This window comes from Oncorhynchus mykiss, chromosome 9 (assembly GCF_013265735.2).
Source record: "Oncorhynchus mykiss isolate Arlee chromosome 9, USDA_OmykA_1.1, whole genome shotgun sequence".
NCBI classification, from domain to species: domain Eukaryota; kingdom Metazoa; phylum Chordata; class Actinopteri; order Salmoniformes; family Salmonidae; genus Oncorhynchus; species Oncorhynchus mykiss.
The window spans coordinates 45,878,292-45,901,875 of NC_048573.1; the positions used below are offsets into that span (position 1 = coordinate 45,878,292).

Genomic DNA, 23,584 nt, shown 5'->3' on the forward strand with positions numbered 1-23,584 from the left:
TTAACCACAGTGATGTTGTTGTCATGGGGATTAGGGAAAGAGGATTCCATAATATGACTGTGCTCCTATCATATAATTAATAATTAGAATACTACAATGGACATGAACCTTCTTATGATGGGCCAAAAGTCAGCCATGTTGGTCAACCATGGTTTGCCAGTGCTGTGATAAGAAATTGTGTAAAACAATGAATGTGAAGAATGTACAGAGGATTTGGAAGAACAGTCAGACCTCTTGACTTTTTCCAAATTTTTTACGCTACAGCCTTATTCTAAAATATATAATTGTTTTTTCCCCCCTCATCTATCTACACACAATACCCCATAACGACAAAGCAAAGAAATCCAAACCTTTACTCATTAGTTTGTTGAAGCACCTTTGGCAGAGATTACAGTCTTGAGTCTTCTGGGTATGACGCTACAAGCTTGGCACACCTGTATTTGGGGAGATTTTCCCATTCTTCTCTGCAGATCCTCTCAAGCTCTGTCAGGGCGGATGGGGAGTGTCGCTGCACAGCTATTTCAGGTCTCTCCAGAAATGTTATATTGGGTTCAAGTCCGGGCTCTGGCTGGGCCACTCAAGGACATTCAGAGACATGCTTTGTCTTGGTTGTGTGCTTAGGGCCGTTGTCCCTGTCTGAGGTTTTCATCAAGGATTTTTCTGTACTTTGCACCATTGATGTTTCCTTCGAGCCTGACTAGTCTCCCAGTCCCTGAAAAACATCCCCAAATAATGATGCTGCCACCACCGGGCTGCACTTTAGGGATGGTATTGGCCAGGTGATGAGCGGTGCCTGGTTTCCTCCAGACGTGACGCTTGGCATTCAGGCCAAAGAGTTCTATCTTGGTTTCATCAGACCAGAGAACCTAGTTTCTCGTGATCTGAGAGTCCTTCAGGTGCCTTTTGGCAAACTCCAAGCGGGCTGTCATGTGCCTTTTACTGAGGAGTGGCTACCGTCTGGCCACTCTACCATAAAGTCCTGATTGCTGGAGTACTGCAGAGATGGTTGGCCTTCTGGAAGGTTCTCCCATATCCACAGAGATGAACCCTGTCAGAGTGACCATCGGGTTCTTGGTCACATCCCTGACCAAGGCCCTTCTCTCGATTGCTCATTTTGGCTGGGTGGCCAGGTCTAGGAAGAGTCTTGGTTGTTCCAAACTTCTTCCATTTAAGAATGATGGAGGCCACTGTGTTCTTGGGGACCTTCAATGCTGTAGACATTTTTTGGAACCCTTCCCCAGATCTGTGCCTCAACACAATCCTGTCTCGGAGCTCTACTGACAATTCCTTTGACCTCAAGGTTTGTTTTTTGCTCTTACAGGCACTGTCAACTGTGGGACCTTATGTAGACAGGTGTGTGCCTTTCCAAATAATGTCCAATCAATTTAATTTACCACAGGTGGACAAGCAACACCAATCAACTTGTAGAAAGAGCTCAAGGTTGATCAATGCAAACAGGATGCACCTGAGTTCAATTTCGAGTCTGAGGGCAAAGGGTCTGAATACTTATGTAAACAGGGTATTTCATTTTTAAAATGTTTTTATACATTTCTAAAAAACAGTTTTTGTTTGCCATTATGGGGTATTGTGTGTAGTGATGAGGATTTGTATTTATTTAATCGATTTTAGAATAAGGCTGTACCATAACCTAATGTGGAAAAAGTAAAGGGGTCTGAATACTTTCCGAATGCACTGCATTGATGCTACAGTGAACTAGCAGTTAGTCAGGTATAGATACTCCCAAAAATACCACCAATGCCAGAAAACGCTCTAGTCAAATTACAGAGACAAAAAAATACAATTTCAGAAAATAATTACTCCAAACTTTTTCTGTTGTGTTTACAATGAAGGCAAATGGATGCACTAATGAGTAATTGCTTTGCAGCTACGGTGAGAGAGGAGATAGACATTACTGTTTTATTTTTCATTCCTCTTCTTGACATATTATTATTCCAGGCAGAGTGTCTAGAATGAGAATGGGTTGTATTGGGTCAGGGAATAATTACTTCAGTGGGCAATGTGCTGCAGTAGAATAGTCATTTGAAGAGGAAATTGATGCTCTGCTTGATCATTTTCTATATGCTATGAAAGCGAAAAACTGATCTAAGATGGTGGTACTGAGTCTTGCCACTCTACAAGCTCTGATTCTGTGTCTCTCACTTTTGTTGAAGTTTTTTCGTATGGAGGTCTACATGTTTACACAAATATAGTCATTTGTAACTAAAATCAGCAAAAAAATAAACATCATCTCACTGTCAACTGCGTTTATTTTCAGCAATCTTAACATGTGTAAATATTTGTATGAACATAAGACAAACTGAACAAGTTCCACAGACATGTGACTAACAGAAATTGAATAATGTGTCCAAGAACAAAGGGGGGGTCAAAATCAAAAGTAACAGTCAGTATCTGGTGTGGCCACCAGCTGCATTAAGTACTGCAGTCCATCTCCTTCTCATGGACTGCACCAGATTTGCCAGTTCTTGCTGTGAGATGTTACCCCACTCTTCCACCAAGGCACCTGCAAGTTCCCGGACATTTCTGGGGGGGAATGGCCCTAGCTCTCACCCTCCAATCCAACAGGTCCCAGACGTGCTCAATGGGTTTGAGATCCATCTCTTCGCTGGCCATGGCAGAACACTGGCATTCCTGTCTTGCAGGAAATCAAGCTCAGAATGAGCAGTGTGGCTGGTGGCATTGTCATGCTGGAGGGTCATGTCAGGATGAGCCTGCAGGAAGGGTACCACATGAGGGAGGAGGATGTCTTCCCTGTAATGCACAGACCAAGCTCAGTCCGATGATGCTGTGACACACCGCCCCAGACCATGACGGACCCTCCACCTCCAAATCGATCCCGCCACAGAGTACAGGCCTCGGTGTAACGCTCATTCTTTCAACGATAAATGCGAATCCGACCATCACCCCTGGTGAGACAAACTTTGACTCGTCACTGAAGAGCACTTTTTGCCAGTCCTGTCTGGTCCAGCGACAGTGGGTTTGTGCCAATAGGCGACGTTGTTGCCGGTGATGTCTGGTGAGGACCTGCCTTACGACAGGCCTACAAACCCTCAGTCCAGCCTCTCTCAGCCTATTGCGGACAGTCTGAGCACTGATGGAGGAATTTTTCGTTCCTGGTGTAACTCGGGCAGTTGTTGTTGCCATCCTGTACCTGTCCCGCAGGTGTGATGTTCAGATGTAACAACGCCTGTACATAATCGGTACACGTGGTCTGCCACTGCGAGGAGGATCAGCTGTCCGTCCTGTAGCACTGTCTTAGGAATCTCACAGTACGGACATTGCAATTTATTGCCCTGGCCACATCTGCAGTCCTCATGCCTCCTTGCAGCATGCCTAAGGCACGTTCACACAGATGAGCAGGGACCCTGGGCATCTTTCTTTTGGTGAGTCAGTAGAAAGGCCTCTTCAGTGTCCTAAGTTTTCATAACTGTGACCTTAATTGCCTACTGTTAGTGTCTTAAGCTGTTAGTGTCTTAACGACCGTTCCACAGGTGCATGTTCATGAATTGTTTATGGTTCATTGAACATGCATGGGAAACCGTGTTTAAACCCTTTACAATGAAGATCTGTGAAGTTATTTGGATTTTTAAGAATTATCTTTGAAAGACAGAGTCCTGAAAAAGGGACGTTTCTTTTTTTGCTGAGTTTGGAGTCAACAACATCCACAACACATTTCGTTACCTGTGGAATTACTGACTAACAACATACCTGGGCAGTCACTGCCTACAGCTGGGAATACACCCGGACATGGAAGCGAGCCGGAATACTCTACCGGCCCCCTCTGCCTGCCTTGCTATTGTCAAACGTCCGATCACCCAGGACTCTGCCACATCCCCCCCGGTTTTGACCATCTACCGAGCCAGCAGGTCAATCAAATTCTCTCTAAAATGAATAGACGGTGGTATTTGCTTCATGATTAATCAGCGCTGGTGTACCAACTCCACAGTACATCCACAGGGATACCTTCAGCTCGTCATGTACCACACTCGATGAGTACATAGACACTGATGTCATATATCCGGTTCCGTATAGAGACGTGTAATCCCACAAAAAACTGCAACGTCATACGACAACAACAAGCCCTGGTTCTCAAAATAACTATCTTTACTACATAAGGAAAATAACTCCATAAAATATGAACTTCAAATCAGACAAATATGAACCGTGCTCTGCAATTAGGAAGGCCAAAACAAACCACATAAAAACTAGAAGCACAATTCACTGCCAATGACTCCAGATATGTCTGGAAAAGCTTACAGGAGATGACAAATTGCAAAAAACCCTCCTCCTTCAAATGAGCACCCCTCCCAGAAAAACTCAATGTGTTGTATGTGCGGTTTGAGGAAACGAGCGCACAGACACTCAACCCCCCACTTCAGGTATCTCCCCTCCCACCAGCATTCACCATAAAGGAGGATGAGGTCAGAACTGTTTTCAAAAAGCAAAACATAAGGAAAGCAGAAGGGCCGGATTAATTTGCCCAGCCGTGTTCCACCACTGTGCAGAACAACTGTCTCCAGTGTTCACCGACATTTTTAACACTTCCTTATGCCAATGTGCAGTACCACAGTGTTTTAAAGTATCCTTCCTTCTTTATGTCCCCAAATCACCCAAAACAACCTAACTCAACGACTTCAGAACAGTCGCCCTGACATCTGTGGCCATGAAAGCATTTGAAAGTCTAGTCCTGGCCTACTTAAAACCATGCACATCCCCATTGATGGATCCACTCATTTGCCTACAGAGCTAATAGGTCTGTTGAAGATGCTGTCAACACAGCACTCCACTGCACACTGCAATCCCTAGAGAAACCTAACACCTACTCACGCATCCTGTTCATAGACTGTAGCTCGCCTTTCAATACCATCAATTCCCACAAACTATTCACTAAGCTGTAGGACTTGAAGTAACAGCCATTACCAGACAACTACCAGCAAACAATATTTGCCAACACTAGGAGGAAACAGAAGAGTCAGAGCACAGCATCTTCTCATGAATGACCGAAGACTGTTTCCTTCATGCTATTTGGCATAGCATTTGCTCGGTCACACAAATTATCTCTCACTGTATAAAACGTAAATGTGTGTGTGCGAGCGTGCATGCGTGCGTGCGTATGTTTTTGGGTTGTTCAAACACAACCTTTTTCCTGGTGCCAAAGGCTAATAGAGCTAGTTGTGTATTTGTAGGTTGGGCCAAACACGAGGGCAGCAAACTCTGTCCCCTTTGATATTTAATCAAAGAGCTCTGTTTAAGTCTGCACACATACACGCACACACACACACAAACAAAGGAAATTGTGCCAACAAGTCGACCTTCCGTCAAACATGAATGATAAAGCAGCCTTTCTTGGCAGAAAAACGTGTGATTAGTTGCTCACACTCACAGGCCTTTCAAAAGTCCAGCCTTGAAAAAAATATATACTATCAACTACATTTTTTCCAAGCCTTGGCAAAATAATCTCAGTAGCATCTTGATATCCCTGGAAAACTCTTATTTTAACGAGAATAGTGCCATTTCTGTTTCCAGTGAAGATGAAAACATTGGTAGTTCAGACGCACAGCACACCTGCGAATGCATTTAGTGCATAAGCCGCACAGTAAGGAAGTCTGTCACTGCTCAGTTTTTTGTCACCTTTTCAGAGAGGTGTATTGTGGGAGGGAAACCCTATGTCTCTGTGTTTCGTCAACTGAGGTAGAGTTAATGGAAAATAGCAGGAGGCATACCGAAAGTCAGTGGGATGAATGTTAAAAGCCACAATGGCCAAATACTTCTCGTTGGTGTAATAGAAATGTGCTAAACCAATGTTTAGCAAAGCCTTTTGCTTTAAAACTACATCCATGGGCATTGAATAATTGTAGGGTGGTTGGATACTGGACTATCCACTAAAATATTATCCTTTGTCTTACAGTCAAGAATAGAAGAAAAGGTTCAACCTAGAATGCCATGTGAAACAGATAAACACATTCTAATGAAAAATACTTTGACTAGATTTTGCCCATCACTGCTTCACCAAAACATGTCCAACTGTCTAATAATAATAATACAATGGCTGTAGATTATACTGTCACGCCCTGGCCATAGAGAGGCTTTCAATTCTCTATTTTGGTTAGGCCAGGGTGTGACTAGGGTGGGCATTCTATGTTATTTTTTCTATGTTTTTGTATTTCTTTGTTTTTGGCCGGGTATGGTTCTCAATCAGGGACAGCTGTCTATTGTTGTCTCTGATTGGGAACCATTCTTAGGTAGCCTTTTCCCACCTGTGTTTTGTGGGTAATTATTTTTCCGTGTGTGTTTGTGTGCACCTCGGTTGGGTCACGGTCTTTGCTGTTTACCTGTTTGTTTTTTGGTTGTTTCACTTTCATTAAAAGATGTGGAACTACATGCACGCTGCGCCTTGGTCGATTTATGACAGGGAGTTTGAGGATAGCGAGGGTGACATATACACTGAGTATACCAAATATTAGGAACACCCCCACCCCCCCCCTTTGCCCTCAGAACAGCCTCAATTCATCGGGCGATGGACTCTACAAGGTGCCAAAAGCGTTCCACAGGGATAATGGCCCATGTTGACTCCAGTGTCAAGTTAGCTGGATGTCTTTTGGGTGGTGGACCATTTTTGATACACATGGGAAACTGTTGAGTGCAGCGTTGCAGTTCCTGGCACCTACTACAATTCCCCATTCAAAGGCACTTACATTTTTTGTCTTGCCCATTCACCCTCTGAATGGGACAAATACACAATCCATGTCTCAATTGTCTGAAGGTTTAAAATGCATTTTTAACATGTCCCCTCCCCTTCACCTACACAGATTTAAGAAGTTACATCAATAAGGGATCATACTGTAACTTTCACCTGGATTCACCTGGTCAGTCTATGTAATAGAAAGAGTAGGTGTTCTGATTGTTTGTATACTCAGCGTATATTTTCAAGTGAAACATTTACCACAAAAATCAGGTTTCTGTCCCTTTATCCCTAAGCACTGGTTTTGTATTGAGAACCTGTTGCCCAGTTGCCTGAACTTGACATAAAAACACATGTGAACTACTAAAACACATGAAAGGCAGGCCATTCTCTTAGCCCCTCACAGTATCACACAGAGGGTCTGCTGCATCTACCCACTCCGCTGACAGTCATGTAATTACAGAGGCAAGATCAGGCCACTCATAATTACACAGTCACACTGGACACGGCCAGCCAGCTGTGAAACGCACAAACGCATGCATATGCACACACACTCCTACACACACACGCCCTGTCACTTAATTCTGTGTGATGGACAGGCCAGTGGGTGCAGCCAGGAGAGGGAGGGAGGGAGGGAGGGAGGGAGGGAGGGAGGGAGGGTGGGTGGGTGGGCAGTGAAAACAGACACCAGGGTCCCCCACCCAGGTCCCGACTCATGGAAGGGGTAAAAGTTCAGGACGGGGGGGTAGAGATAATGATACAGGCACCATAGAGCAAATCCCCCTCTCCACCACACCTTTTCAGATTGAGTGATTGACAACTATGACATGGTTTACATAGTAGGGGATGATATCTTTGAGTAACTGCATTTAAATTACAGCACCCTTTTTCATTTGAACGAAACCTGCCATATTTGCCCATTGTTGATGTGCTCAGAAAGGTGCTCAAGCTTACTTTTATTTATTTTATTTTTATTAAACTTTTTTTTTAAATTACCTTTAAGGTCACTGGTTTTAATACCTGAGCCAAGAAGGACAAAAATATGTTTGATGTGCCGCCTGTCTCTTTTAATAGCCGGCCACCCCACACATTTCAGCAAATAAACGCTTGTTTCAAATAACCCCAGGTCTAAATGAATGGTTTACAAGGTTACCATGAATTACCATGAATTGTTTGTAAGGTTTAATGTTTGTTTTGTAACATAATTCAATAATGACTCTGAAAAAATGATGGCAATCTGTTTTTAATCGCCAGTAAGAAACTGCTAACCTTTGTCTGCAAACAGCGGAATACTTCTAGCTAGCTGGAAAGCATAAAAACAGTCAACAACTTTGGGAGTACAGACCCCAAGAAATCAGTAGATTTCTGGCGAAAATGCACAGTCAAAGAGATGAATAATTATCCTGTCAAGGAAGTTATCTCGAAATAGAGGCATACTAAGAGAAAAGAAACGTGACATAGTATGTAAATGATAACACACTGCAGGAAATGAAGAAATTGATAAAAACGCTGGAAGTGAATGCTGGAATTAAACTATTAACTATGCAAATGAGCAAAAGCTGTGTGCATTAAGGAGATAGATGCCTGGCTCAAATAGAAGCCTGTCTCTAAGTGCCTGTTATCTCCAGTGATTTAAGCAAATACACACCTGGGCTATTAATTGAAGTTTTACAGTAGGACAAATATAAGTACCCACCCAATTATTATTATTATTATTATTATTTTCGGTTAAAAAGGAGTCCATTCGATGTGATACTTTTGTAGTGTACAACTATATTTATAGTTACCACCTAGCCATATAGGAACTCATATCCCCAGGCAATCAGATCCATAATATCTGGCCTTAGCCCTAGAAAAGGTTGCTTCTAGGTCTACTCTTGAAAGTGACACCACCACTAAAGCTAGACACAGAATAGCTAATCAGTGAGTTGTCTTTCACAAAGAGGGTATTTTAATAACGACACATAGAAGAGGTGACCTGCCCTTGAGCCTGACACTTTGACCTGTCATTTCCCCATAATGCCTGTAAGCTCTTCACACAGATGCTGTCAACTCATAGTTCAAAACAGTTTCAGCCAAAATAAAATTTCATTTCAATTCAGGAATTAAACTGGAATTTCAGTTTACTTCCTAAATTTAAATGGAATTGAGCGCAACACTGGTCACAACTAGTCTGGACTTTCAACCTTCACATATACTGTACTAGAAACTAGACTTGACTAAGCTAGAGTAGATTGGACTAGATTTGAGATAGAGGAGTTTAAAAGGGAAAACCGATCTACATTGCCTATCTGAGACATTTGTGATGAGTATTCCTGTTCTGGTTTGAACACAAAAATATGTGAGATGCTATTGGGGCAATGTTCGCATGAATGCCTCATAATTAAACACAACTGCTAATATGTAGCCACACCTTGGATAGAAGTTAGGCTCTCGGAAGCAATGAATACCGTTGAAACTGTTTGTTTGTTTTGCTTAGGTGGCAAGAATGGTGTCAGTGACCACACCCTGTGGCTAAGCCAGCAGGAATTACCAGATGTGTTGTCACTGCACAGCTGAGTATGTCACTCAAGCTACTAGCAACGCTATTGGGACACTCCAATAACCATTATAACTGCCCCCCTAAACAGTATCAGCCTCAGGTGGAAGCAGTGAGGATTCAAGTACAGTAGCTAATGAATACTATGCTCTGATGGTTAGCAGATAGGGTCTATGTGGATGGTACTGAGCTGATTTTGGCCCGCATGGTTTGGAATTGATCAGAGGATTTTAAGCAGATCTGACTAGGTCAGTCTTGAAACAGAGGCGCTCATCCACTGAGGACTACAGTACCCATGAACCATCAACGTTTAAAATGTACATGACCTATAGACAATGCTGTCACACACTGAAATACACAGAGAGTAAAATACGCATTCACTCTCAGAGAAATGTGAGCTCAATAACCCTAGATGCAGCACTGTTAAAAATATATTTTTTAAACAATGCTGCCTTCATGATTCAGGCACAAACACAAATGTACCGTTGTTCTGAGAAATTCAGACATATTGCTGTACAAATAACCAAGGACAACACTGAGTCACCTATTCACTAACCCATGACAAAAGGTCTTTAGAAAACAAAAAAACAACACTGCCTGAAAGAAATGCCTTCACTAAACAACCCACAATGAATTCTGCTGGTGAATTGCAATTAGACAAAACTCATTCATTCAATCATTTCCAAACTACGTTTTTTTTTTTTTTTTTGCTCCTTTGCACCCCATTATTTTTATTTCTACTTTGCACATTCTTCCACTGCAAATACCATTCCAGTGTTTTACTTGCTATATTGTATTTACTTTGCCACCATGGCCTTTTTTTGCCTTTACCTCCCTTATCTCACCTCATTTGCTCACATCGTACTGTATATAGACTTGTTTCTACTGTATTATTTACTGTATGTTTGTTTTACTCCATGTGTAACTCTGTGTCGTTGTATGTGTCGAACTGCTTTGCTTTATCTTGGCCAGGTCGCAATTGTAAATGAGAACTTGTTCTCAACTTGCCTACCTGGTTAAATAAAGGTGAAATAAATAAATAAATAATGTAAAATGTGAAGATATTCTATCGAGTTGGTATAGGTACACCTTGTTGTCAGTCAGCCTGACAACTACAGTTTGTTTTAGTGTATGACTTTGGCTCTAGGGTGGCATAGTTCACTCCCATGTTCAAACAACAACAAGCCGTGAGGTCATAGTTGGGTAAAGTAACTGAGCGGTTCGACAATGAGTGGCAGCCGGCAGGTGACTGAACATCCCACATGACACTTTTACCCACATGTGAACTCGCTGTTTTCTGAGTTGTAATAATACACGAACACAAAAGCACAAACAGTGCTTAAAAAAACAGTCCCATAGGTCTCCGCTGCAGCCCCCCATTCAAAATATTCAAAATACCAGGCCTCACCAAAAGCTTCAGTCACAAGCTCCCTTCCAGTGTCAGTGTCACTTGAAGCTTTTGGTCAGCACACAACTGCTAAAGGCTACTAGTCAGGGAGAGCGATGACAAGCAGCCACGCTCTTCCACTACTCCACTCCTTCTCCACTCACCAGGTTTCCCCTCCTCCCTGTCCGACTTCATCCCCTCCTCACAGAAGACTTTTCCCAAGGATTCCACTGTCAGGTCTGGGCTGGGAATCTCACAATAGACAACAGGGGAATCTGAACAACACTCCTCAGGCACAAACCACTCTTCTTCCACTGCACTGTGTCCAGGAAATCAGGAAATACTTCCAGAGATTGTCCCTCCCTCTCTCTTTCTCTTGCTCTCTCTCTTTCTGTACCTGTTCTAAGAGACTCCCACAGGTTTAGAATTACATATTCCATTCCTCCCTTCCCCCTCTGTTCCAATGCTTCACTGGGGGGTGGCGCTAACTAGAGCTGTCACTATTTTCCCACACTACTCCAACACACACACACACACACACACACACACACACACACACACACATACACACACACACACACAGGTCACACACACAGGTTAGGGGAGGAGTTATGGCAAGGTGCGGTCTTGTAGTAGGCAGGTGAGAGCGTCAATGTGTGTGTCCTCTCACGCAGGTTGGCCAGGCAATGTAGCTCAATTAAAACAGAGCGGGTCTAGAAGTTGCTCTCAAGAACCCAAGGCATTAATAAGGCATTCTGCCTTATCCCAAGGGTTCTCATCTATAAGCACTGCTTACCGGTGGGACCATGTGAACTACAATCCCAATGCTCTGTTTTACATTTAGAAACCATGTGGTTTTTGAATCATATGGAACTTATCTTATTTCTTTGTTTATTTTAAATAAATAAAAATAGGGGTAGATCAGCTTTAATATTGCAGGTAGATTGTAGCTTCCATCAGTGTAAGGGCATCATTTCCAATCCCCAATATATTTTTTTGTATACACACACACACGCACGCACGCACACACACGCACACACACAATTTATATATGTACTAACATATAGTACCAGTCAAAAGTTTGGACACACCTACTCATTCCAGGGTTTTTCTTTATTTTTTACTATTTGTAGAATAATAGTGACAACATCAAAATTATGAAATAACATATATGGAATCGTGAAGTAACCAAAAAAAGTGTTAAACAAATCAAGATCTTATCTATTTTTGATAACTTTCTATTAAAATGTATTGGAGTTCTTTTGGGATATGTATACCGAGTATGCCTACACAGTAATGTAAAAGTTATGTATTTTTTGTGATCCAACACTTACACTTATACACTTATCATAATTTGGTTTTAATCCAGAGAGGTTAGAAGAAGTATCTAGATCCTCTATGCGGCTGTGGAGGGATCCAAATTGTGGATCAGCGTACAATGGCACCTTTGTTTTTTAGCCCTGGATTTCTAACCCCTTGATATTATTGTTGGATCTGATTTTAACAGTTAACATTTCGATGGCAATAATAAATAGATATGCCGATAGTGGACAACCTTGTTTCACTCCTCTAGACAGTTTTAAACTTTCTGAGAAGTAGCAATTATTTACTATTTTAGACCTAGGGTTACTATACATGACTTTAACCCATTTCATGACATAGTCCTCTTTCAAAATATAGTTTGGTGAATCATGGCTGACTCCGTCATTTTTTAACAAGTTTCATATATATATGTATAAACTCCAGTCATACTTTATCAAAGGCCTTTTCAAAGTCAGCTATGAATGCCAAGTCTGGTTTCCCAGATTTTTCATAGTGTTCTACCAGTACTTATACGTAGTCTTATATTATCTCCAATGTATCGTCCATGTCAAAAACCTGTCTAATTAGGTTGAATAACATCCGACAATATCTTTTGAATTCTATGCGTTAAGCATTTTGCCAGACTTTTTGCATCACAGCATTGAAGTGTCAGAGGCCTCTAATTTATTAAATGGACTGGATCTTTATGTTTACCACTGTGATCCTTTTTCAGTAATAATGAAATCAGGCCTTCTTGTTGAGTGTCTGACAATCTACCATGTATATAAGAGTGGTTAAAACATGCTAATAACGGTCCTCTGAGTATATAAAAAAGGTTTGGTATACCTCCACTGTTATGCCATCCAGCCCTGGAGTTTTCCCGGACTTAACGCCTTTAATTGCATCAAGAAGTTCCTCCTCTGTAATTTGGCCTTCACATGAATCTTTCTATGAAGCTGTTAATGTTACATTTTTAATAGAAAAAAAAATCCATACGATTAACTTCGGTTACTGGAGATGGAGGAGACTGAAATGAAAACATATGCTTACAGTACTCTACATCCTCTTTCAAAATATCGTTTGGTGTATCATGGCTGACAAGTTTCAGTAAATTATTTTTTGTAGCATTTCTATGTTGAAGATTGAAAAATAATTTGGTGCATTTTTCTCAATTTTCCATCCAGTTCGCTTAATTTGTATAATATATCACATTCGATCTTTCTTGAATAATTTCCTCCATTTATTTTTGTTTTTCCTCTAACTTATTCTGAGCCTCTATGGTACAGTTTTATTGCTATCTATCTGTACTGTTAGTCCTTCCATTTCCTTTGTTAATATGTACTCTTTTGACCTAAATTGCTTTTGTTTTAGAGATGAGTTGCATGGACTCTAAAGGCACATTTAAAAGTGTCCCGTAACTATGTTATGTCAGAAAAAGTCAGTTGTAAATTTTTCTGTATTAGTTAAAAACAATTTATCATCCAACAGGCTTTGAATACATTTACAACATCCTCGCCCACGTGGAAAATCTGTAAGAATAATACATATGTCAATTATGGGATGGTCAGACCGCATTCTGTCCCCTCTCAACACTTTTTAAACTTTTGGTGCCAGAGAGAATGAGATAGGAAAGTAATCAAGACGACTAGCTTGATTGAGCCCTGCCACGTACACTACCGTTTCAAAAGTTTGAAGTCACTTAGAATTTTTTTTGTTTTTGAAAGACAAGCACATTTTTTGTCCATTTAAAATAACATATGATGTTGTAAGTCATTCACAACATCATATTGTAGCTGGAAACTGCAGATTTTATAATGGAATTTCTACATAGGTGTACAGAGACCCATTATCAGCAACCGTCACTCCTGTGTTCTAATGGCACATTGTGGTAGCTAATCCAAGTTTATAATTTTAAAAAGGCTAATTGATCATTAGAAGACCCTTTTGCAATTATGTTCGCACAGCTGAAAACTGTTGTTCTGATTAAAGAAGCAATAAAACTGGCCTTCTTTAGAATAGCTGAGAATCTGGAGCATCGGCATTTGTGGGTTCGATTACAGGCTCAAAATGGCCAGAAACAAAGCACTTTCTTCCGAAACTCGTCAGTCTATTCTTGTTCTGAGAAATTAAGGCTATTCCATGCGAGAAATTGCCAAGAAACTGAAGATCTCGTACAACGCCATGTACTACTCCCTTCACAGAACAGCGCAAACTGTCTCTAACCAGAATAAAAAGAGGAATGGAGGCCCCGGTGCACAACTGAGCAAGAGGACAAGTACATTAGAGGTACTTTGTCACCGACAATGAAGAGACAGTCTATAGGGAGGAGGTCAGAGACCTGGCCGGGTGGTGCCAGAATAACAACCTATCCCTCAACGTAACCAAGACTAAGGAGATTATTGTGAACTACAGGAAAAGGAGGACCGAGTACGCCCCCATTCTCATCGACGGGGCTGTAGTGGAGCAGATTGAGAGCTTCAAGTTCCTTGGTGCCCACATCACCAACAAACTAGAATGGTCCAAAAACACCAAGACAGTCGTGAAGAGGGCACGACAAAGCCTATTCACCCTCAGGAAAGATTTGGCATGGGTCCTGCTATCCTCAAAAGGATCTACAGCTGCAACATCGAGTGCATCCTGACGGGTTGCATCACTTCCTGGTACGGCAATTGCTCGGCCTTCTACCGCAAGGCACTACAGAGGGTAGTGTGTACGGCTCAGTACCTCACGGGGGCTAAGCTGCCTGCCGTCCAGGACCTCTACAGGCGGTGTCAGAGGAAGGCCATAAAAATTGTCAAAGACCCCAGCCACCCCATTCATAGACTACCGCATGGCAAGCAGTACCAGTGTGCCAAGTCTAGGACAAAAAGGCTTCTCAAGTTTTTACCCCCAAGCCATAAAACTCCTGAACAGGTAATCAAATGGCTACCCGGACTATTTGTACTGTGTGCTTCCCCCAACCCCTCTTTTACGCTGCTGCTACTCTCTTTTCATCATATATGCATAGTCACTTTAACCATATCTACATGTACATGCAGTACTACCTCAATCAGCCTGACTAACTGGTGCCTGTATGTAGCCTTGCTACTTTTATATCCTCACTACTGTTTTTCGCTGTATTTTTACTGTTGTTTTAATTTATTTACTTACCTATTGTTCACCTCATACCTTTTTGCACTATTGGTTAGAGCCTGTAAGTAAGCATTTCACTGTAAGGTCTCCCTCCACCTGTTGTATTTGGCGCACGTGACAAATAAACTTTGATTTGATTAGAGTGTCTAGTTTGAGAAACAGATACCTCAACTGGCAGCTTCATTAAATAGTGCACGCAAAACACCAGTCTCAATGTCAACAGTGAAGAGGTGACTCTGGGATGCTGGCCTTCTAAGTGACCCCAAACTTTTGAAAGGTATTGTAAATAGTGGTGTGGGGGCTGTGCTTTGGCAAAGTGGGTGGGGTTATATCCTTCCTGTTTGGCCCTGTCTGGGGGTGTCCTCGGATGGGGCCACAGTGTCTCCTGACCCCTCCTGTCGGGGGGCTAGGGTCAGTTTGTTATATCTGGAGTACTTCTCCTGTCCTATTCGGTGTCCTGTGTGAATTTAAGTGTGCTCTCTCTAATTCTCTCTTTCTCTCTTTCTTTCTCTCTCTCAGAGGACCTGAGCCCTAGGACCATTCCCCAGGACTACCTGACACGATGACTCCTTGCTGTCCCCAGTCCACCTGGCCGTGCTGCTGCTCCAGTACCAACTGTTCTGCCTTATCATTATTCGACCATGCTGGTCATTTATGAACATTTGAACATCTTGGCCATGTTCTGTTATAATAAGAGGACTGGCCACCCCACATAGCCTGGTTCCTCTCTAGGTTTCTTCCTAGGTTTTGGCCTTTCTAGGGAGTTTTTCCTAGCCACCGTGCCTCTACACCTGCATTGCTTGCTGTTTGGGGTTTTGCTAAGGTCTATTCAACGCTGGTCTGACCAATCGGGATCCATGCTTCAAGATTGTTTTGATCACGCGGACTGGGATATGTTCCAGATAGCCTCTGAGAATAACATTGACGTATACACTGACACGATGACTGAGTTAATCAAGTGTATAGCGGATGTTGTTCCCACAGTAACTATTAAAACCTACCCAAATCGGATTCCCCTTAAACCACTAGAGTGTTGGTTTAGCAGTATGCTTAGGGTCATTGTCCTGCTGGAAGGTGAACCTCTGTCCCAGTCTCACATCTCTGGAAGACTGAAACAGGTTTCCCTCAAGATTTTCCCTGTATTTCACTGTGGGGATGGTGTTCTCGGGGTGTTTGAGACGTGTTGGATTTGAGCCAGAAACAGCATTTTCCTTGATGGCCAAAAAGCTACATTTTGGTCTTATTTGACCAGAGTCCCGACGTCCATATGTTTGGGGTGTCTCCCACATGCCTGGTGGCGAACACCAAACGTGTTTGCTTATTTATTTCTTTAAGCAATGTTTTTTCTTCTGGCCACTCTTCCGTAAAGCCCAGCTCTGTGGAGTGTATGGCTTAAAGTGGTCTTATGGACAGATACTCCAATCTCCGCTGTGGAGCTTTGCAGCTCCTTCAGGGTTATCTTTGGTCTCTTTGTTGCCTCTCTTATTAATGCCCTCCTTGCCTGGTCTGTGAGTTTTGCTGGGCGGCCCTCTCTTGGCAGGTTTGTTGCCAGGTGCCATTTTCTTTCCATTTTTAAAAATGGATTGAATGGTGCTCCGTGGGATGTTCAAAGTTTTGGATATTTTTTTTATAATCCAACCCTTATCTGTACTTGTCCACAACTTTGTCCCTGACCTGTTTGGAGAGACCCTTGGTCTTCAATGGTGCCGCTTGCTTGGTGGTGCCCCTTGTTTGCGGTGTTGCAGACTCTGGGGCCTTTCAGAACAGGTGTATATATACTGAGATCATGTGACAGGTCATGTGACACAGATTACACACAGGTGGACTTTAACTAATTATGTGACTTCTGAAGGTAATTGGTTGCACCATATCTTATTTAGGGGCTTCACAGCAAAGGGGGTGAATACATATGCACGCATAACTTTCAAAAAAAAAATTAATATATATTCTGAAACAAGTAATTTTTGTTCATTTCACTTCACCAATTTGGACTATTTTGTGTATGTCCATAACACGAAATCCAAATAAAAAATCTATTTAAATGAAATAGGTTGTAATGCAACAAAATAGGAAAAACACCAAGGGGGATGAATACTTTTGCAAGGCACTGTAAAGGGAGTACCGGTACAGAGTCAATGTGCGGGGGCACCGGTTAGTCGAGGTAATTGAGGTAACATGTACATGTAGGTAGAGTTATTAAAGTGACTATGCATAGAGAATAACAGAGAGTAGCAGCAGCTTAAAAGGGGGGGCAATGCAAATAGTCTTGGTAGACATTTAATTAGATGTTCAGGAGTCTTATGGCTTGTGGATAGAAGCTGTTTAGAAGCCTCTTGGACCTAGACCTGGCGCTCCGGTACCGCTTGCCATGCGGTAGCAGAGAGAACAGTCAACGACTAGGGTGGCTGGAGTCTTTGACAATTTTTATGGCCTTCCTCTGACACCGCCTGGTATAGAGGTTCTGGAAGCAGGAAGCTTGGCTCCAGTGATGTACTGGGCCGTATGCACTACCCTCTGTAGTGCCTTGCGGTCAGAGATTGAGCAGTTGCCATACCAGGCAGTGATGCAACCCATCAGGATGTTCTCGATGGTGCAGCTGTAGAATCGTTTAAGGATCTGTGGATCCATGCCAAATCTTTTCAGGCTCCTGAGGGGGAGTAGGCTTTGTCGTGCCCTCTTCACGACTGTCTTGGTGTGCTTGGACCCTGTTAGTTTGTTGGTGATGTGGACGCCAAGGAACTTGAAGCTCTCAACCTGCTCCACTACAGACCCGTCGATGACAATGGGGGCGTGCTCGGTCCTCCTTTTCCTGTAGTCCACAATCATCTCCTTAGTCTTGATCACATTGAGGGAGAGGTTGTTGCCCTTGCACCACAAGGCCAGGTCTCCGACCTTTCCCTATAGGCTGTCCATTGTTGTCTGTGATCAGGCACTGTTGTGTCATCAGCAAAATTAATGATGGTGTTGGAGTCGTGCCTGGCCATGCAGTCATGAGTGAACAGGGAGTACAGGAGGGGACTGTGCACGTACCCGAGGGGCCCCCGTGTTGAGGATCAGAGTGGGGTATGTGTTGTTACATACCCTTACCACCTGGGGGAGGCACGTCAGGAAGTCCAGGATCCAGTTGCAGAGGGAGGTGTTTAGTCCCAGGATTCTTGGCTTAGTGATGAGCTATGAGGGCACTATGGTGTTGAACGCTGAGCTGTAGTCAATGAATACATTCTCACATAGGTGTTCCTTTTGTCCAGATGTGAAAGGGCAGTGTGGAGTGCAATAAAGATTGCATCATCTGTGGATCTGTTGGGGCGGTATGCAAATTGGAGTAGGTCTAGGGTTTCTGGGACAATGGTGTTGATGTGGGTGAGTGCTCAAGCTTTCTATACACATACGTTCCTTATGTTTCCAAAAACGTACCGAAAGTACGCATGTTAATGTTCAGAGCGAGCGTCGATACCTTCATGTATAGATGCTAAAGGTAGTTAAAGTCTAGGAAGTCTACCAGATGCCAGTGTGCCAGCTGCTACTGCTAGTGCCACTGAATTAATTTAAAATATCGATGGGAGACTCTGTTACAGAGGAGTGTAAATGCTTTTTTAGGCTGGAACATATTCTTGTACTGTATTGTTGTATGTTTTAATTCTGTAATGTATTGATTGTTGCTGCCTTCTTGGCCAGATCTCCCTTGAAAAAGAGACTCTGGGTTTCAATGGGCTTTTCCTGGTTAAATAAAAGGTTAAATAAACAAATAATACAGCTCTAATATATATACACACACACACACACACACACACACACACACACAATGGCCAATATTGGACGCAAGTGTGCTCAGCTAGGCGACTTTGGATCAATAAGAAGCAGTGAGCCTTAAGAGATGTACACTCACAAACCTACAATAGATTAGTGGTTCAACAACAGAAATTATAGGACATCACTAAAGGATTTACACAGGATAGTTTATTCAAACAGTAATGAAATACTATACAGACTAGCTGAACATGTGTAGTCCCCCATTCACACACTGTACAGTCCCACCAATTGACATCCATTGTTTTTTTTTCATACCGCCAAAATGTGTGTCAGCAACACTGCATCCAGCCTCCACAGAACGTGGGCCATTTGAGACCCTTTCGATGCAGGCATCTCAGCACCGCTATAAAGGAGGCCCAAACCAAATAAACTGTTGTAGTGTGTTGTTGTCTGTGCATAATAAACAAAGTGAGGAAATTGAATACTGCCGGCTGAAGGGGGGGGGGGGTTGTTCAGCCTTGCTATCCCCCACACCTCGCCCTGCCAAGCACAACTGATATGCTACTGATTAAAGTGGAATTCATTGGAACAAATACCTGCTTTCTGGGGGACTGGGGGAGTTGGGAGGGGATGCTCTGTGCTGATTTTACTCTGTGATAATGCCCTAGGGGGCTGAGGAGATATGGAGGAGGAATGCTAAAGCCCAGGATGTCAGACCAGCAGAGACTACCTGGATAAGAAACACACATTTCAGTTGTCCATTGCAAAGCGTTTTAAGTTGCGTGCCCTGAACACAAACCGGTTGTATTATGGCTACGGGGTCTGGGCCTCAACACTGAGAATGTATTTCTAAGTAGGTCATCCTGGAAAGTGGACAGGACATACAGTGCATTCGGAAAGTATTCAGACACCTTCACTTTTTCCACATTGTTACGTTACAGCCTTATTCTAAAATGTATTAAATTGTTATTTTTCCTCATCAATCTACACATAATACCCCATAATGACAAAGCAAAAACATGTTTTGAATATTTTGCAAAACATTTTTTTTTTACTGAAATATTACATTTACATTAGTATTCAGACCCTTCACTCAGTACTTTGTGGAAGCAACTTTGGCAGTGATTACAGCCTCAAGTCTTCTTGGACATGACTCTACAAGCTTGGCACACCTGTATTTGGGGAGTTTCTCCCATTCTTCTCTGCAGATCTTCTCAAGCTGTGTCAGGTTGGATGGGGAGCTCCAGAGATGTTCGATCGAGTTCATGTTCAGGCTCTGGCTGGACCACTCAAGGACATTCAGAGACTTGTCCCGAAGCCACTACTTGCATTGTCTTGGCTCTGTGCTTGGGGTTGTTGTCCTGTTGGAAGGTGAACCTTCGCCCCAGTCTGAGGTCCTGAGCGCTTTGGAGGAGGTTTTCATCAAGGACCTCTCTGTACTTTGCTCCGTTCATCTTTCCCTCAATCCTGACTAGTCTCCCAGTCCCTGCCGCTGAAAAACATCCCCACAGCACGATGCTGCCAGCCATGTCTGCTTTCCTCCAGATGCGATGCTTGGCATTCAAGCCAAGGAGTTCAATCTTGGATTCATTAGACCAGAGAATCTTGTTTACCACAGGTGGACTCCAATCAAGTTGTAGAAACATCTCAAGGATGATCAATGGAAACAGGATGCACGTGAGCTTAATTTTGAGTCCCATAGCAAAGGGTCTCAATATTTATGTAAATAAGGTATATCTATTACAATTTTTTTTCTTTTTTTTTTCGCTTTGTCATAAATTTGCTATTGTGTGTAGATTGATGAGGGAAAAAAATATTTAATACATTTTACAATAAGGCTATGTTGTTACAAATGTAGAAAAAGGGAATACTTTCCGAATGCACTGTATCAACATGAAGATATAGCTTTAGGTTTTGTGATTTATATGAACTATATATGACTACAGTCACTGCAAACTGTGTCAAGTTAGCCACTTTCAAAGCTTGAGAAACCTGTTGAGGAGAGATAAAATAACTACCCACAACACAGAGGACGAGAGTGGGGTAAGTTGGGCTATTTGGTTCATTCAGCATAACTCCGTCAAGGGAAATATAGTACTGGTGGTTCTAACAGAGATATCTACATATATTTCAGGATCTTGCATATCCCAGGAAATAAGTAATCATGTACATTACAGTTTTGAAAACATAGCTTGTCCCAAAAAGTGGTCTCTTGGCACAACTTATCCCGGGTATAGAGTAAGATGAGCTGCGGGACAGCCAAATAGACATTTCTGTACTGAATTAAATATTACCACAACTTTTTTTAAAACCATATCTATCTTTATTTCCCAAACATAATTCAACACAATAATTTGAGATTTTAATCAGCGGTTGGATCAAAAATTACTTTCCAATCGTTTCATTCTGATATGACCATTGTTTTTTTCATCCCGTTCCACTGTTCTGACCAGCAAAAAAAAAAAAGTTCTTAACTGGTTTCGAACAAAAAAAATGGTTTCTATAGTTCATTTCTGTTCCTTTTTAAACCTCAGAAATATTTTTTTTGTATACAGGGTATATACACCTTGCTTGACATTAAATTACTTCACCAACCAGTGCAGATAGAGCAGCTTGCTATGGAGCGAGTAAGCTATAGTTGTTTACATGTATTGAATAGACATTGTTGGCATGAGATGCGACTGAAATTTTGCGGGTGGGGAAAGTGCGTGAGAGGGTGGAAGATGGAGCTTGGCTTGAACTGCTGGGCATCTTGTTATGACATGCATTATCTGAATTAGGCCCACAGAATTATACCTACAAAGGAGCTGCTTCTATGACGGAATTTTGAAAAGTATTTGAACTTCTGAGAGTTGGCTTAACGTTGGATCAAAGCTAACTAGCTAACAAGCTTGTGTGTGCAGGGCGACAGCAGAATTAAAATGAAAACATGTCTTTCCTTTTTGTAGGTAATAAATCCATTATAAAACATGATAACTATTGTATCTTTAACTAACATTGAAGAGGTTAATCCATTCTTCTCTAATAAAAAATCTCTCCCTAATTTCTGAATCCCGCTTGTAAAGTCAGTAGGCTACAGTAGCCGGAGGGGGAAGGGCGTGCAGCCTTACAGGCGAACACACACTGGCAAAGATTTTCAGCTGGAAGGCAGATATTGGAATCTGTTTCTTAGTGATAGAGTGAAGGCTTTGCATAGGCACTTTGTATCGTTTTCTGTGGGACTAAAACAATGCTATTAACCAGTTCCCATGCTTTTAAAATAATGGCTCTGTTCCGGCACAGTATGTATCACTTTCGTTCCCAGGTCTGATTCAGTTTCTCGAAAAATATCAGATTTTCGGTTCTGTTCCCTGAACCGGTTCCAACCACTACTTTTAATCATTTTAAGCATATTTTAACATGGGCCTAACAGCTAACAAACACTTTATACTTTTGTTTACAGTTTTAACATTGGCCAGACCCTGTTGTTACCTCAAGAAAACACTTTGGACACAACTTGCTTACCACTTTTTCCTTGTGGTTTATTCCTTCACAAACTCTATGAAATCATGAGCTTTTCCTAAATATTTGGTCAAATGATACATTTTGTGTATGGTTTCCTAAAAAAACAACAGTGGCTCAACTTACCCCTTTGGCTCAACTTACCCCACTCTCCCGTACCTATTCATCATGTTACGTTGCTAAAACTATTAAGATAAAGAAAGTCGCACACTCCATTTATAATCTCCCAGCAATTTAATGTGTATTTACCAACGTTTCGGCATCACTGTGTCTTCCTCGGGGTAATGTCATGAATACTTGAACTAGGTTATGTAGGCACACAGTGCAATTAGTGTAACCAATGACAGTAGTGAGGGGTGTGTCATAATGATTAAGTTAATTAAAATTAATTAGTGAAACTGTTAAAAAATAGTATATGGCATATATTAAATATATTATGCTATTGTTATCATATAGAAACATAATGGAATATTGTACATGCTTCTTCAAATTGTCCACATACAGGTTTGCATAGTTGGGGGAAGAAGGGGAGCCACAGCTACACCCCGAATTTGAAGGAAAAAGTCTGACTCAAAGACAAAGTAGTTATGGGATAATACCAGTTCAGTAAGTTGTAAGATGCAATCATTGGATGGAGCTTCTGCTGAAGGAAGTGTTGCAACGCCTGCAAGCCTCCAGTGTGTGGGATGTTAGTGTAATGCTCTCCACATCAAAAGTGGCCAGCAGGGTGCCCTCTGGCATCCTTCCTAAGCCCTCTATCAATGAGAGCACGTGACTAGTGTCTTCTAGTGTCTACATTTTCCTGAACAAGTCTTATGAATATATGGTGTATTACCGTACACCATATATGTCCCCCCTGTTGATGATGTTCATTATATATTAAGGTTAAACCAAAAGATTACATGTAACAAAAATGAAATACGAAATTATCATGTGAAATTGAATGAAACAATAATGTATGTTGATGCTAATATGACGTACAATAATCCATTATGTTTCTATATGATAACAATAGCATAATATATTTAATATGCCATGTACTATTTTTTAATGGTTTCACTAATTAATTTTAATTAACTTAATCATTATGACACACCCCTCACTACTGTCATTGATTACACTAATTGCACTGTGTGCCTACATAACCTAGTTCAAGTATTCATGACATTACCCTGAGGAAGACACAGTGATGCCGAAATGTTGGTAAATACACATTCAATTGCTGGGAGATTATACACGGAGTGTGCAACATTCTTTATTTTGATAGTTTATT

The 23,584-nt window shown here is 41.9% G+C and overlaps 1 protein-coding gene across 5 annotated transcripts in view; it reads right to left on the reverse strand.

Moving 5' to 3' along the window:
• Nucleotides 1–23,584, reverse strand: part of LOC110532208 (kazrin) — a 224,992-nt gene that overhangs the window by 62,018 nt on the left and 139,390 nt on the right. The window contains exon 1 of one of the 5 annotated variants that reach the window (XM_036988143.1): nt 10,791–11,054. The exons of the other annotated variants lie outside the window; for them this stretch is intronic. Within the exon in view, the coding sequence (XP_036844038.1) occupies nt 10,791–10,821 (31 nt within the window). The 5' untranslated portion in view covers nt 10,822–11,054. Of the gene's footprint in view, nt 1–10,790; nt 11,055–23,584 lie in introns of those variants that run through there. 5 annotated transcript variants of the gene reach the window in all.